General features: G+C 51.5%; 5 protein-coding genes across 5 annotated transcripts; 3 read left to right on the forward strand and 2 right to left on the reverse strand.

Annotated features, from left to right (window-relative positions):
* Positions 1-4,473: 4,473 nt before the first annotated feature.
* Positions 4,474-5,038, forward strand: HER10_EVM0011745 (putative lignostilbene dioxygenase protein; the record flags this gene model as incomplete). Its single annotated transcript, XM_035481168.1, has 2 exons — positions 4,474-4,590; positions 4,661-5,038. 2 exons carry the CDS (start codon positions 4,474-4,476, stop codon positions 5,036-5,038), a joined length of 495 nt encoding a protein of 164 aa, XP_035327337.1.
* A 657-nt stretch (positions 5,039-5,695) lies between these two features.
* Positions 5,696-6,543, forward strand: HER10_EVM0011061 (uncharacterized protein; the record flags this gene model as incomplete). The annotated part of the gene is made up of 5 exons (XM_035480503.1): positions 5,696-5,705; positions 5,862-5,975; positions 6,033-6,095; positions 6,154-6,392; positions 6,463-6,543. The coding sequence occupies 5 exons, from the start codon at positions 5,696-5,698 to the stop codon at positions 6,541-6,543; spliced, it is 507 nt and encodes a 168-aa protein (XP_035327277.1).
* A 752-nt stretch (positions 6,544-7,295) lies between these two features.
* HER10_EVM0009110 (translation elongation factor G) lies at positions 7,296-10,143 on the reverse strand. The gene is made up of 3 exons (XM_035478609.1): positions 9,805-10,143; positions 9,688-9,748; positions 7,296-9,561 (listed from the first exon to the last, which is right to left on the reverse strand). Exons 1-3 carry the CDS (start codon positions 9,982-9,984, stop codon positions 7,346-7,348), a joined length of 2,457 nt encoding a protein of 818 aa, XP_035327119.1. The 5' UTR covers positions 9,985-10,143; the 3' UTR covers positions 7,296-7,345.
* A 579-nt stretch (positions 10,144-10,722) lies between these two features.
* Positions 10,723-11,762, forward strand: HER10_EVM0013386 (COPI associated protein; the record flags this gene model as incomplete). Its single annotated transcript, XM_035482747.1, has 7 exons — positions 10,723-10,742; positions 10,833-10,904; positions 11,070-11,113; positions 11,189-11,203; positions 11,255-11,323; positions 11,399-11,567; positions 11,756-11,762. The coding sequence occupies 7 exons, from the start codon at positions 10,723-10,725 to the stop codon at positions 11,760-11,762; spliced, it is 396 nt and encodes a 131-aa protein (XP_035327472.1).
* Positions 11,763-13,110: 1,348 nt separating this feature from the next.
* HER10_EVM0001821 (GATA zinc finger) lies at positions 13,111-15,017 on the reverse strand (the record flags this gene model as incomplete). Its single annotated transcript, XM_035471556.1, has 3 exons — positions 13,111-13,943; positions 13,995-14,587; positions 14,647-15,017. 3 exons carry the CDS (start codon positions 15,015-15,017, stop codon positions 13,111-13,113), a joined length of 1,797 nt encoding a protein of 598 aa, XP_035326565.1.
* Between the last annotated feature and the right edge of the window lie 447 nt (positions 15,018-15,464).

The raw sequence follows: 15,464 nt of genomic DNA on the forward strand, positions 1-15,464 counted from the left end.
ATCTCTATCAAGTATCCGTCAGCAACCCCTTCGGTTTGTCTGAGGAACCCAATTTAGGTGCTGTATTTCTAACCAGGCACGAAACGGTATTTTGAGTCTTGATTTGTATGTCTGAGCTATATGTGTTTTAGTAGTCTTCCGTTTTGTCATTGGACTGTTCCTACGACACCCCTGGCAAAAGGCTCATCAACAATACAAAGGTCTCCAAGACTCTCACAAAGCACGTAAAGAAGACGTGAGTAGTCTCCTATCCGCCACTTCTTCATGTCGTCTAGCAGGCTGGCAAAGTCCAGAAGAACCCGTTGCGCGGAACGAAGCCCACCCAAGCACCTTTCGTTGCGCATGGATATAGGACCACCAAGCCGGATAAAGTCCGCAGCTGCGTTCCCTGTCTCGCTGCTCGATAGCCGGTCAACGTCACTAGACAGCCCCCCGGTGCCAAGAGATTTCCAGTCAACTTCGTCGAGCAACTCAAATCCCTTGGCGCAGCCGCTGTTGCTATCATTCTCGTCCAAAGGCGAGACGAGAAGATACAACGCCAGGACAAGGGCAGCACTGAACAAATGCTTGGAAGCCGAGAATGATCCACCGTCCTGGGTTCGTCGCCGAGATGTGGCCCTAAAGGCCTGTGCCGCGTGAAGACAGGCTCGCCTCGCTGCTGGGGTCTGGGACCAGATCCTGACTTTAGGGATTGCGTTCTTTGCGGCTTCAACACCACTTATTCCTGCTGCTTCTTCGAGAAGACAGCAGTCTGTGGTCAGCATGATGCCCATCCAGTTCCACGTAACTAGGCAGTCGGAGCTGATTTTCTCTATTGTCGTTCCATACACCTCCATGATTTTCAGCAACAGGTTCGCATCTTTCCTGGCCTTCTCCTCGAGCGTGAAGCAATTCCACGGGACATAATGATTCCTGGATAGTGTCTCGTTGTCGCATATAGAGAGAAAAGTGCGGTGGCGGTCTTGGATTCGCAGAAGCGCTGATATCAGCACGGCATTCATGGATAGATGCTCAACGGGCTCCTGGAGGTCGGGAAGTTCCTCATCTCCGTAGAAAAGAGAGAAGCGCGGATGTGCGGTTTCTGAGCCTGGCTTCATGAGTCTAGTCCACTCACTGGCCGTCGTTGCTTGGAAAAGCATTGCGTTGCATGGAAGGAATGCGTTGATGTTTCCAGTGCAGACAATCGGGCCTGTCGAGAAATGATCCGAGAACCAAGCGTCGACCAGGATCAATAGTAAGATGGTTCTTCAAAGCTATTCAGTCAGCAAATGTTGCTTAATTACACAAGTCCTGGTAAATCTCACCGCTTAGTCGATTCGATCCGACTCCAGGCCCTCCACTGCCCATCTTCTTCAGGTGCATCTTTGAACAGCTGAGACAGCTTTGTGTTTGGCCCAGTATCGAAAAGCCCATGCTGCCGTGCCGCCTGCATCAAGTCAATACTTATCTCGGTATCTGTCACAGCGTACCTTGAGTCTTACTGTAAGAGTGTTGATATATAGCAGCCGCATCTGATCTGGACACGAAGTTCCCTGCCTATAGGTTAGATTGTTGCTAGGGTAGAAACGGGCAGTGAAGTTCATACTCCATTGAGGATGGAGAGGGCAGACATTAGGCCCGAGGTCGCAAACATACACATCCTCTGCTTAGGGGTTATATCGGCAAAGGAGTTGGCGACAATCTCTGAATACACTCTTTCCAAGACAAACTGGTCATCGATAGATGATGAGTTTCAATGCGGAACCAACCGCGAAAGCGGAAATCTAAAATAGGAGGGTTCGACTCACAGAAAAGGCCTTAGAACCAAGCGTCGCGGCCTCCTGTGTATTCACATAAGTGAGTCCCAGTAAACAAATAACGCAAAGAAGCGTAAAAGGGGTGTCGTCGAGGCAGAAAGTCGGCAGATGTATCACTGAGAAAACGGGATGGAATTTCCGTTTGTACTGCTCTAGACCCAAGACCAAAAGTTCCAAGTAGCTGCTACACGTTCGACAGAGTTCTGCTGCCTTTTCTTGCTGTAGAGAGCCGGAAGCATAGAAGGTGCCATCAAGGGAAGATGTGGTATGCTTGGAGGAGGGGCCCAGGGCAGTACAGGTGCAGCGTGAACTTGAGATAAATCTGGTCAAGGGCCGTAGCTTTTCTAACAATGCAGGAACATGGCCGGTTTGTGGGCTTCCAGTAAGAAAGTTCGCCTTGAGTGATGATGCTTGCGAAAAGAGGTTTCGGTCTGTACAAGACGCTATATCACGCCACAAGGTCGACATCATGGGGGGAACTCGGCAAGGTCTCGCCGGCCACAAAGTAGCTATTTTGTCACGCTTTTTATGTGTCGTAACAAGCGATGGCTCCCAGTCTGAAATGTCAAGAGGACTTGGTAGGTGAGCTGTGAGGCCTGCGAGCAAGGATTGAGAATCGAAAGTGCCAAACGTTTGTAATCCCGGAAGCGTAGTGACTCCTCTTTGCCCAGCTCCAAGGTCGAGATCACTCTGCATCTCGGGCCCAGACAACCAATGTTGCGACTCATTGCCCGTTTGGTTAGGTAGTCTGCTCCATGTGGTTTCCGACAATGGTAGAGGGGCAGAAGCGGCCAAGTCATCAAGGATCATGAGATTAGCAACCTCATCTCTGGGTCGTTCCCGCTCACCAAGACCTCTACCATCATTCGAATCTTCGCCAACATTCTCTGGCAGAAAGCAATTATCAATCGGAGAACATGATCTTGTTGAGCTTAGCGACTGACTTTGGTGAGTATGGAAGTTGAATGACCCATCTCCTATCGTGGCTTCTGTTGGTATGAATTCCACTGAGCCATGCGACAGATTACATGTCGAGTCTTCCTGTCTTGGGCCAGGAGGAGTTCGATTAGGCATTGATCCGTTCAGAATGGATTTCCGGGCTTCTGGAAGAGATACTACGCCCTGAAAATCTGCCATTCCGGTGGCCAGCTCGCTAGCTTCACTTAACGGTGACGAAGGTATTGGGTCAGGGTGAGTGGTAGTGTCGTCCGAGGTATGAGCTCGACAATGACGAACCATGACATCTCTACCGGATTCAGTATTAGTCCTCAGTTCATGCCAAGTTCGGAATAGAATTATCACCGTCGAGCAAAGTACTTTCCGCACACAGAGCATTTGAAAGGTCGTTCTCCCGTGTCTACGTGCTTGGTAAGATTCAATTCACCCAGTGTAGATTTGAACACAGGCATGAGGAACCAGCTTACGCGCTCGTTGATGTCGTTTGAAATGCTGGAACTTGGTAAAAGTTCGGTCGCAGACGGGACATTTCGCAATCATGGCTGTGATCTAATAGGAATGAATAGGCTCAGAAAGAAAGCTGGTATTGCTGATGGGAAAAGTGCAAATGCCAGCTTGTTAGAAGCTCCAAAGCACCATCATCAGAGATTCCAAAGACCTATCCCTGTTTCACTAGCCAAAAAAGGTGTAAATTTGCCGAAATCTGGGGAACAAGCGAGAGACGGAGACGGGCCGGAGATCCCGGGGTTGTAGCTCACGGACACACGGGCTTGACGGACTTGCGACCTGCTAACATGCCCGTCTCCGCTTACAAAACGGTTTGATCTCAATGGACGAAATCTATTCAAGCACATCGTAACACTGTTAAGTCAATCATTGTAGTAAGGCAGTGAGGGCAAACTCTAGAGTTGTGACTAGTAGCAGTGTTCGTAAGCAACAGTCCGGAACAACCATGAGAAAGGTCATGACTTTGTCTTCTTGCTTGGTCTACTCCAGGTCATGTCTGTCATTTCAAGCGAGCTTAGACTCTCAATGTCTGTCTTACAAAGTGTGCCGGGGTATGGAGACCCAGGAGAAAAATGCTCAAGCGTTATTATTAGGGTGGTTTTGATGATCTTGTTTTCGTTGAGACTCCCGCCGCGCGTAAGCACGAGAGTCTCAATTTTTCTGTGGAAAGGCGATTTCCTAACTTCCAATTGGAAGGTGGCGTCTGCGAGAGTGAGAGAATATCACATATTCTAGACAGTCTGATATGAAGCCATAGAAGTCACGCAGCCTATCTGACTGAACGAACTTTCGGTGTGGCTCATTTTCACCAAGGGCTTTTTTATCAGGCCAAGTAAGACGCCAAGTCCTGGTCGTATGTGGCTCTCGCCGGCCTTGGCCATAAGTGGCTCCAGTGCCACACTGAGAATGTGGCCTCGATGTGGCTCTCCTCTAGCTAACACTCGACCGCATGAATGAAAGTAGTGAAGCCAAAATTTCTGCTTGATAGTTTACCAGAAAGCCACTTGCTCAAACCAAGTTGACTGTCAAAGAACGGAGGGGGCGGATCACTGTGCCCATGTTCTGCAAAGAGGCGGTGGTTCCCATCCAACTATAAAGTACGATTACTCGACGCGCTATGCAATCGTTTTCAGGGAACATCTAGAAAAAGCGACTGAGACCACCAACGAGACTTCTTTTTTTCAACTTGCCTGATACAATCGCATCAAACAACATGGTGAGAACTGCAGATTTCGCCGCCGCGTCACGCCCTTTCAGAGCTGACGTCGAGCTCCACGATGTTGAGGTAGAAGGAGTGATTCCGAAGGAGCTAGACGGCACATTCTATAGGGTAACTTCACCGCTCCCTTGCTTCAGTTGATTCTGAGCTTCTTGCCATCTTCCATCTAACTTCCTTCAAGGTTGTACAAGACCAGTATTATGATGGGTCATATTATGAAAATGGAACCAAGACCATCCCCTTTGACGGAGACGGAAGCGTCAGCGCCTTCAGATTCAAAGACGGTAAAGTCTCTTTCCAGCAGAAATACGTCTTGACGGAGCGTCTGGTCGCGGAGAGAAAGGCTGGCCGATCTCTCTTCGGGATAGTCAAGAACCCCTTCACCCATCACCCATGCGTACGCGCCGTTGTAGATACTGCGGCCAACACTAATGTCGTGGTTCATGCCAACAAATTGCTGGCAGTGAGCGAGGGCGGACCGGCCTACGAGCTCGATCCGAGTGAGTTCGATATCGAGCTATGTGTGGAGGTTCGGTTGCTGAAGTTTCCAAACCTCTAGACGGTCTACGAACTATCGGACACGCGCCGTTTCCGGACATTCATCCAACGAAGGCGTTCACAGCACATCCTCATGTGAGTGTTGATGATTTGTATTTCAAAAGCTGGGGTACTGATATCGATCCAGGTTGATCCCGAGACAGGCGACATGATTGCGTTCGGTTATGACATGGAAGGGCTCGACAGTCCACAGGTGAGGTTGAAGAAAAGTGATCTGCGATTCACTACCTGACTCCACATTAAATATCTATAGATCTCGATCTATATTATCAACAAGGACGGAAAGCTCACATATCAGCGAGACATCGAATTCTATCCCACTGGAGGGATGTTCCACGACTGCGCGATTGTATGAGCACCAGCACCCCCAAGGAGCTACTTTCTCGTTTAGTAACCAACACTACAGACTCGAAACTACATTGTCCTTACTCGAATGCCCTTCACAGTTGATCTCAAAGACATGGAAAAGCCAGGAAACCATCAATGGTGAGACTAATGCTCGGGACTACTTGGCACTCCAAGCTGACGCTCACCAGGTACTATGATGAAGAGTGCCCCGCGTACTTTGGACTGGTGCCACGCGACATCAAGAAGCCAGTTCGTTGGTTCAAGTACCATAATTCGATGCCAATTCATACTGGCGCATCATGGGAAGAAGATGGCAAAGTGTAAGTATCGCAACCTGGAGCTACAATACAACACAATGTGCCACTGACAGCCGATGAAAGGTATTTCGACACGACTCTGGCTTCGCACAATGGGCTCAGTTTCCTTCGTGAGTGGCATCTGATCTTGAGATCTTGTAAAGTTCGGATGGTTTACAGGTCAATTTACAGCGAGCCGCCGCGGCCCTAATCCTGAGCCAAAGGACATTACGGTCAACCACGTCAAGTTCTGCATCGACCCCAACAGCGAATCTGACGAACTTCCGGACCCAGGTAGGAAGACATCAAATGAACCCCCAACGAGTACAGCAATGACTGACACACCTTCAGAAGTCGTACTTCGCGGCCCTTGCGAGTTTCCCAGAATTGACGAAAGGTTCCTCATGAGCAAGAGTAAGTAGGCGTGCGACAGCTACGGTACAGTCCTCAAGCTAATAAACACGAACAATAGCTCGCATCACCTGGCTCGACTGTTTCAACCCAAACGAAGACCCCACCCGCCAGGTCTTCCAAGGCCTCAACACCTTGGCCCGCGTCGATTACGAGACGGGCGAGGTCGAGTACTTCTCGCCGGGGCCCAACTGTCTGGTCCAAGAACCGGCTTTCAGCCCCAGACACCCTGATGCGCCAGAGGCCGATGGGTTCCTCATCACCATGGTAGATAACATGGAACTTGGTAGAAACGAGCTGGTGAGTTCAAAAGTCGCGAGCAAGGTTCCAGAAACTGTTTAGCAACGGTGGTCTCATATGCTTGACGCAGATAATCCAAGACACGCGCGATTTCCAAACGGTTGTTGCCAAGGTCATTCTGCCCTTCCGTGAGTACTACCTAAGAACCTAGTCGTATTTTTCAGCCACGATCTGACTGTGCATTCAAGGCCTTCGTTCCGCTGTACATGGGAATTGGGTTGATGCGACGAGGATCACGGGTGCTGAGCCGTATGACGTGCAGTCTTTCGGTGATATCTACCCCCATATCCCTACAGTTGGGCCTGATTCAAGTAGCAAGGTCAACGAGCCATCCAAGATATGATTCTGAGAGATTATTGAGTAGAACTAGCTAGTCCTTGACAAATTATCAGTTGCTTTTCATGATTAGAGATAAAATAGAGCGGATGAAGAATACGAGTGGTCAAAGAGACGTGTTGAACTATTGGTTGAGGGTGTGTGAGTCACAGCTCCACAACCGAGCGGGATATGGGCTGCAAGACCAGCAGGATTTTCATCAACAAGCCTGAGCACAATAGCTCAGGGGTAGAGCGCTGGGCTCATAACCCAGAGGTCCCTGGATCGAAACCAGGTTGTGCTAGATAATCTTTTGCATTTCATGGCCATGTGTTTCTTTTGAGCGAGATTCTCTTTTTCCTTTTGTTTTAGCTCGAAAAACGTCGTCGGGGTTGCGTCCCTTACTACTGAAGCTTTATGTGCTGCTTAGTCATGATGTTATTGCACCTGTCCAGCAATATCAGCGCTACGTGTATTCGATGTTTGCAATTTCACCAGCCGGCTACTTATGAGTATTGTACATGCGAATGCTATTCCTGACGATTTGCGCGATACGTTCGGGAAAATGGGGAAGGTATCTGAGTTCCTGTAACCTCTTAAACTTTCTACTTTACACAGTACATCTACACTTTCTATCTTTACAATGCCTTCTCTCGTTGGCCAACAACACGATCGAAACTGTCAAACGCCATCGTCATCGAGTGTCTTCCGCCAGTCTTGCCTCTCAGCTGCTCGTCAAAGTTCAAGACCTCCTTGAACGGCACCTTGGCTACAATTTCCACCGTCCTGGCCAACGACTTCTTCCCCCTCAACGAAGCCACGATCTCGTACGGGTCTGGCGGCGCGTAGATACTGCTGACGTCGATGTGCGAACTCGACTCGGCGGACTTGTCATTGACCTCCAATACGTGTCCACCGGCTCCTGAGCTGATGTCATGCTGCACCAAGCCCGCGGCCGCCTCCGGACAGCTGATGTGTAGAAGCATGACGGGCTCGAGGACGCCCACGGCACCCTTTGTGATGTGCGCCTCGCGGAGTGCTTCGCGGACGGCTCGAGATGCTGCGCCGGCGAAGTGTCCACCGGACGGGCTCTCGGCGGCTGCGGCGTCAACAGTGATAGTGATGTGGCAACCTTGGACGGGGGAGCCGCGGCGCGGGCCGCGGGCCACGGCTGCGACGGCGCCATTGATGAGTTGCTGTCGGGCTTCCTCAGGATCAAAGGTGATGTTGCCTTCTTCGGGAAGATCGATGATGACGTGAATCATGTTCCCGTCGCGTTCGACAGTCGGCTCAAGTGCGGCTTGGCGGTGGTGGTCTTCCAGAGGTTCCAGAGTTGCTGTACATGATACTTTGCCCGACTTACTCGCGACGACCCTGTCAAAGGTTACATGATGCGGTCCGATTGAGGACGTGATGCACTCTTTGTAATCGACCTCGATAGGACCGAAGTCGGCTTGAACCTTGGGGTTCTGCTTGAGGTTGTAGACGGCGATATCAAGGTGGAGTTTGCCCATACCCTGCAGGATGAATTGTTCTGTCTTCTCGTCACGGCTCCATCTCAAGCTGGGATCTTCTCGTGACGCATTTTCGAGCGCGATCTCTAGCTCCTTGGAAGCTGTTGGGCCGTGGGGGTCAATCGCGAGGAAAGCCACAGGCGGAGGAATTTCTGGGGGTCTGATCTGGATATGCTTGAGGGCATCCGGGATCTGCTTCTGAGCGACAGTAGCAAGCAGCGTGTCGCCCGTACGAGCCTTCTTCAGACCCTTGATGGCGCCAATCTGGCCAGTGGCGAGGTGTTGCACATCTTCCGTCTTCTCCGCGGATATCTGCAACAAGCCGAACGGACGCTCTGCCTGTTGATTATGCGTATTCCAGGTGGACGAGTTCTTGTGAAGTTCGCCGAAGTAGACTCGCACGAAGCTCAAGATTCCCTCTTTAGGGTGATTATAGACCTTGAAGACGGAGGCGACTGCTGCCACACGCTGATGACCCGGCTTCTTGCTCGAGTTCTGATCGAGTAGCGTAATGAGCTTGTGCTTTGCCGGCCCGGCACGGATCTCAAGATCAGGTCGTTCGTCAGGACTGGGAAGGTAGTCAACGATGGCGTCCATCAGGGGCTCGACACCGATGTGTCGGAAGCTGGCACCTGCTAGAACGGGAATAACGTTTCCGTCACCACTGCGGATGGCGCTTCGAACGCTGTCTTTCAACATCTTGCCTGTGATTTTGTTTGGATCGTCTGCGAACAGGTCCATAATGGACTCATCCCATTCAGCGAGGCCTTCAATGAGCCGCTCGCGAGCTGTCTCAATTTCATTGAGAAGATAGTTGCCCTTGAGCACCTCTTGTAGTTCCGCGAACTCGTACTTCGTCTTCTGCTTCTCTGCCTTCCACCGATACCCGACTCGGTCAATGACGTCGATGACACCGACAAACTGGTCGCCTTCCCACCACGGAATTTGGCATACAAGTGGCCACCCGTTCAGACGTGACCCGATCTCCAACACGGATTTTCGAAATGAAGCACCGTCTCGGTCGAGCTTATTGACGAAGACAATGCGAGGGATCTTGTGGTCGTGTGCTGAAGCCCACACTCTCTCCGTGTGAGCTTCTACGCCTTTCACTGAGTCGATGATACACACGGCACCGTCAAGAACAGGCAGACACCTGTCGACCTCGAATCTGAAGTCTTGATGACCTGGTGTATCGATAAGATTGATCGTTTTGGGGGTTGTGCCTGGGGCGCATTCCTCGTGAAGAGGCCAGTTAAAAGTGATGGCTGCTGACTGAATTGTGATACCTCGTTCCCGCTCCAGGTCGAGGAAGTCAGTCACTGTGTTTCCTGCATCGACGTCTACAGTGTCGTGGTCAGCCAAGAGGGTCTTGGTACATACTTGCCGCCGTTACAGCTCTCATCCAATTTCGCAAGACAAGATGTTGATATAAAAACGATTGCAAGGTAAAAATGGCTCCTACATACCTCCAACCCGGCGAGTCACGCCGCTATAATACAACATGCGCTCAGTCGTTGTGGTTTTGCCCTGAGAATAATTCAGCCATCCTATTACTTGAGCTCAAAAAGCGACTGAATACGCACAGCATCGACATGGGCAATAATTCCAATGTTTCTGATATCCTTGATAGGAGACCGATGCTTCGATTGCACCGGAGGTGTGTGTATTGACCTTCGGAAGCTCACGATCCCAGCGAAATAAGACCGTCCTCGCAACCTGCCGACATGGCCTTGCCTAGGCACTGAAGCTCGAAAAACTAGCATGACTAGACCATCAAATATGCGTTTTGGTAGTACAAAATCCGAATGAAAAAGGTGACGATGAGCTCCAATTACATTTTAGAGTGCCATGAGATAAGCGCGAACAGCAAAAAGACGTCGCAAATGTCGTCAAGTCAAATGATGGATGGAGCTGTTCACAACATGATGGCATGAGAGCTCTCTAATCGACTGCACTTTCACTTTGATCAGTCGGCAATCAACCAATCCGGGCAGTAGATGTCCATACACCCATGTAGTCCGAAACAGGAAGGCGGTCAACAGAGCTTTGGCTCGTTCCTGCCAGAGCGAATGTCAGTGTCAAGTCAGTGACCTCCCTCGGAAAAGAGGCTGGGGGGTTGTGTGGCTGGTGCTTAACCGTCGCGACTTCATGGTACCTATGATTTGCGCTTGCTACGTGTACCAGTGCCTGGTAGATATACTTGCTCCATCAAGTATCCACCAGCACACTCCTTCTATCTGCCAGGAGCTTCAGGAGCCAAAGAGTTACGGAACTTGACTCGTCAGCCTCTTGTCCGGACGTCACACCTTGCACCCACCTTGCTTCTTCTTCACACCCACACCCACATCACAACACATCCTTCTTCCAAACCCGCGATATCTAGCTGTCTGGCCAATTCATCCACGTCAGCTTCCCTTCTTCTTCTCTCATCCACCTAGCTTGCCCACCGCCATCGAATCTCCGTCCATCCCCGACAGTAACGCAATCTACAACTCGCCAAAATGGAGCTTTCTGACGCCTTGTATGTGGTCCCCAGTCTTTGCGATGCGGTAGCTACCCAGTAGCTATCCTGCGCATGCGCAAAAAGCTAACCAGGCGTCACTCGTATCAGCCGCATCGTTAACTTGGCCACCGCGACCATCATGGTCCTGGGCGGCATTGCCCAATTCTTCAACTTCAACTTGTACGTCCTATCCGATCCCCCCGACGGACCTCCCGTGTCTACGACCTCTACTTGCGCGCGCGCACGGATTCTTCGTGCGACAGCCAAACCCCTTCATCGCGACGAAGGAGACATGTGGTGGAATAGCGATCTGATGACTCTATACTGACAACTCTGCCTGTGTAGCCAGGGTATCATTGTTGGCGCCTACGTGATCATCTTCGGTCTCTGTAAGCATTCACCCCCTCCTGAAGCTTGCATAGAATGCATTCTTGGTTGTGACATGGCTAATGCGATTTGACTAGGCACCGCTCTGCTCGGTATTTGACAATGAATCCTCCATCTCTGAAGCTCCTCTAACAAAGTACCAGAGTTCCAAATCCCTCCCCAAGTCTCCCGTTACGCTTCATTCCTCTTCTCTTTCGTTGGCCGTGGTGTCTGTAAGTTTCAAAGCCGCCCTCCGAATCCTCTCGCAGTCGATGCACACTGGTTCTAATGCGGCTCCTTCCTCGCAGTCTACATTTTCATCGGCTCCATCCTTCTCTCCGACGGTGTCTTCAAGATCATTGCCGGCTCTATTGTCGGCCTTATTGGCGTCGCCTACGTCGTCCTCGAGTTTGTTCCCCAGATCGAGCCGCCAGCCAACATGCGCGAGGCCGACGGCGGCTGGGGCGCAGAGCAGGTGTAAGCTAGCAGCCCCTTTTCAACCACACAAAGAAACCAAATTTCATCTCGGATGCCTTTTGCGCTCTCCCAACATTGAAACCGTTGGAAGAGAGGAAAAGGCACGGATTCTTTTCCCCCGTTTTACAATTCGCGAAACAAGACAATGAACCGGATTTGCTGAGGCTTTTTTTCTTTCGAAACTCAAGATACTGAAAAGAGACGGGGAACTCGACATCGCGCAAAACGATCACGAATACCAAATCCTCAGCTTCATCCATGACGATGGGGAAGAAAGAGAACGAGAAGAGAAGCGACCAGATAGGAACGACAGTGTGGGAAATTTCGACGAGAAGCTCCCTTATGATGTTTGGCCCCACCGGGCAGGCTGTATATTGTGTGTATTCACCACTGTAAGGCACGAAGGTTGTGTGTGTTGTGGAGGGAAAGAGCATATGCTTCACTGCGTTTCGACTTGTACGACGGAAGACGGTGCCAGGTCTAGTGGCACCTTGTATGACTTTTTACTTAGATGGTGTAAAGGAGAAAGGGAGGCATGGAAAAGTAGGGTATTGTTTGGGATCCGCAATGGCTAGTCGTAACAGACCTGATTTTTGCCCTCCGGAAGCCTGGCTCATACTACCTCATATCTGCATGATGTCCGATACGATTCTAGCCTCTGTGATATAATTGCGGGTGGTGCACCATAGCAGTGTCCATGGTTCCGAGGTTCGAGCGAAACATTGGCCGCCCACGAGGTACGGTTCACAGTAACCGAAGAGTAGACTTCTAGTGAAAAGGGGGGACAATCCCATTGTTCTTTAGGTAGACAACTAGACCATGCGAGCAAAGTACATTGATTCAGCTTTTAATATTTCGACGCGCAGACTTCCGATGGGAAAGAAGGGCTACTACGTGCAACCCTCAGCATCCAAAGACGCCTTTTGCCATGCCAGTTTTGGCCCCTCCTCATACCGTCCATAGAACACGAAAATATCTTGCTTGGTCTTCCCGAATGCCTCTCACCTCTCCGTGTCCACTCTCCCGATAACCACTTTAAAAAGGTCGGGTAGTCTGTCAAGAAACACCGTTCGAAAAAACACATCCGCCCTGATCAACAATGAAAAAAACTCCTAGTCCACCCTTGGGAAAACCCCCAATTCCCCTCCCTTTCCGCGCGCAAATTCCATTTTGTAATTCCATTCGGTTTGTTGTAAACAGAAGAAAACGCCCTCTTCGTGAGTCGGAGAAAAACACCCTGTAAAGAAAGATGCCATTTTTTGTTGAGTGGCCGCCAAAATGCGTCCCAAAAACAACCATCCTCTCCCATTTTGTGTAAGGCCAGACCCCGTCCGTTTTTGTTTCTCTCGTTCGCCCCTGTTGAAACCGTAAATGGAAGAAGGATAGCTTCAGCCTGTTTGGTTATGGAATAGACGGCCCCAGCCGACCGCTTCGCACAAAAAGGAACTCCAAGCCATGATATTTGTGTGTGTGCCCATATTGTCCCAATAAAGTCAGTTGTCCGATGATCCCGTGGTTCGTTTGTATCGTGATGGAACTTTCATTAGTTTCCCATGTCCGCTAGCTCCTTCTCCTTCGCTGCCAACATCTCCCTCATCCGTTCAGCTTCCCGAATCAATGCTGCCCTCTTCTCTGCCTTGACCCTTTCGTTTTCTGGCCTGAATCCCGGATTGCTCGTCTGACTGCTCGGTCCAGGTGATGGAAGAGGCGTCATGTGAGCATTCGAGTAGGAACCTGGACTCGGTGCGGAGGCGGCCGGCGACATGGCAGATCGGGCGTAATGTTCCGCGGCGTCATCGCTACCCGAGTGGTAGGCCGGGCTGTCATCTGCCGTTGTCGGGTTGAGGATTGACTTGATGGACGATAATCGCTTGGACGTGTCTGGTCCGCCATCGCCAGACGGATTTCCTTCCGCAGAAAGTGATCTCTTCCTCGATGGAGACAAGAAAGAACCAGGTGATAGAGAGGGTTGGCGTTCCCCCATGGCGGCGAGCGATGTGATCGGAGCAAGGCGGTTATCGTCGTTCAACGATCCCGGATAGGGGTTCGAAGTTCGGGAACCCGAGGACTGATACGCAGCCAAGTCATGCGAAGGCAGCGGCGAGCCTTGTCGATTCGGACGCATAAGTGGATCTGGAAGCATGGTGGCAGGATTCTCTTCCCGACGTCGAAAGCCCAAATTGATGGATCCGTCCTCGTTCATCGTGCCCCTTTCCGGACTTCCCTCTGGTGCCACGCTCTGCGTCTCTGAACCCTCAAGCATCTCTTCCGTCCACTCGCCGCCAAACGAAGATGGTATCACTCGTTTCCGTCTCTTGATGATCGACTTCTTCATAGTCACAGGCCGGTGAACTCCGTGAAGTTTGTAGTAAAGACCTGTTTCTGTCAGCATGTTGAAGATTTCCCCAGAAAAAAGACTTCACGTACCGCAAGCATTGCAGATCGTGTGGCCACTTTCGTCTCGTCTCCATAACGGGGTGATGGTAGTGCCACAATTTTGGCAGGCGATCACAACGGTATGATTTGGGTTTTGTGCTTGCTGTATTTGCAGAGCGGCGATATCGACAGGAGCGACAGGGTCGTCTACGGCCATGGGTTCGCCCTGAGACTGGCTAGACGAACCGCCGCCGCCGCCGCCACCACCACCGCAACCACCTTGCCCCTGAACGTTCAGATGGGCGGATTTCGACACTCGGTTGTTGTACGCAGGACAACCACTGCAGCCTTCCGCACCACCAGTACCGTTGCACTTTCCACCCCCTGGACAGGTGCCTGATGGCGCCTGTTCCTCCGTCACATACGTGGGAGCGGGAGCACTGAGATATTTCGGGCCTGGACCTGGTGCTGGCGCAATCTTTGGGGGAGCCGTCCTGGGTGCCGCTGCAACAAGATGCGGGGGTTTCTTGAGGTTAGTTGGGCGTGATGCGTTTCTCGCCTTCTGATACAGGCCGCAAGCGTTGCATATCGTCGTTCCTTGGGGAGATCTCCTCCATAACGGTGTTCGTGTCGTACCACAATTACTGTAGCTGGTCAGCAAACGGTCCACAGGGGGTTGAACAGAAGCCCGTCGCCCTCTTACCTGCAGACTTGACCCGTCTGACCTGAAGAAGACGTTGTCGCCGTTGACGGTGCCGGGCTGGGTCTTGGTTCTGATCTCACGTCTTTCGGGGAGCCATCACTGGATACTGAGACCGGACTCCTGGCCTGTGACCTCGACATGGCGTCGCTCGACGGACTACGTCGGGAGTTTGGCCGCAAGGTCGCCGGTCCCTCAAGGCTCTCGCCTCGGCCTACTGGGCTGGGGCCTCTCGCCTGCTGCATGGCAGCGTAGTGCCCTCCTTCGCGGGCCTTGGGGGACATACGTCGTGATGGGAGAGCGGTTCGGATGGTCGAGGGGGGCTGTTTCGCCGTCCCCTGTGCCGCCGACGACATGCCATCGGCCATAGCCATTCGTAGAGAGCGTGGTTTCGGTCGAGGTGGGATGTACTAGCCGTAGGTGGTGTTGAAAGTAGTAGAAGACGTGTGTACCGTACTAATCGAGGCGAAGTGTAAGAGGACCTTGACGAGTGGGAAAGGGGGTATCGAGTACGTTGATTTGATGACTTCGTTAGGCAGAGACAATGCTTGGCCCGGAGAAAGGAAACGGCTTCGGAGGAGGGAGATAACTAGCGGCGAGACGGTCGTAGGATGGCGTATAAAGAAGTAGGAGAGAAGTTGGGCCCGAGTCAAACTTAGACAACCCCACCACGGTGCAAAAGGTGGTTCGACGGTCGGCAGTCCGGAGGAGGAGAGGGTCAGGGAATGGAATTGGCTCGTCCTCGAGTAGACGACAACGTCAGGAAGTGGCTGTGGAAGACCGGATGACGGAGCAAGAAGGCGGAATCGGAGGCCGGGGGA

Source organism: Colletotrichum scovillei, assembly GCF_011075155.1.
Source record: "Colletotrichum scovillei strain TJNH1 chromosome Unknown Contig00011, whole genome shotgun sequence".
Taxonomy (NCBI): Eukaryota; Fungi; Ascomycota; class Sordariomycetes; order Glomerellales; family Glomerellaceae; genus Colletotrichum; species Colletotrichum scovillei.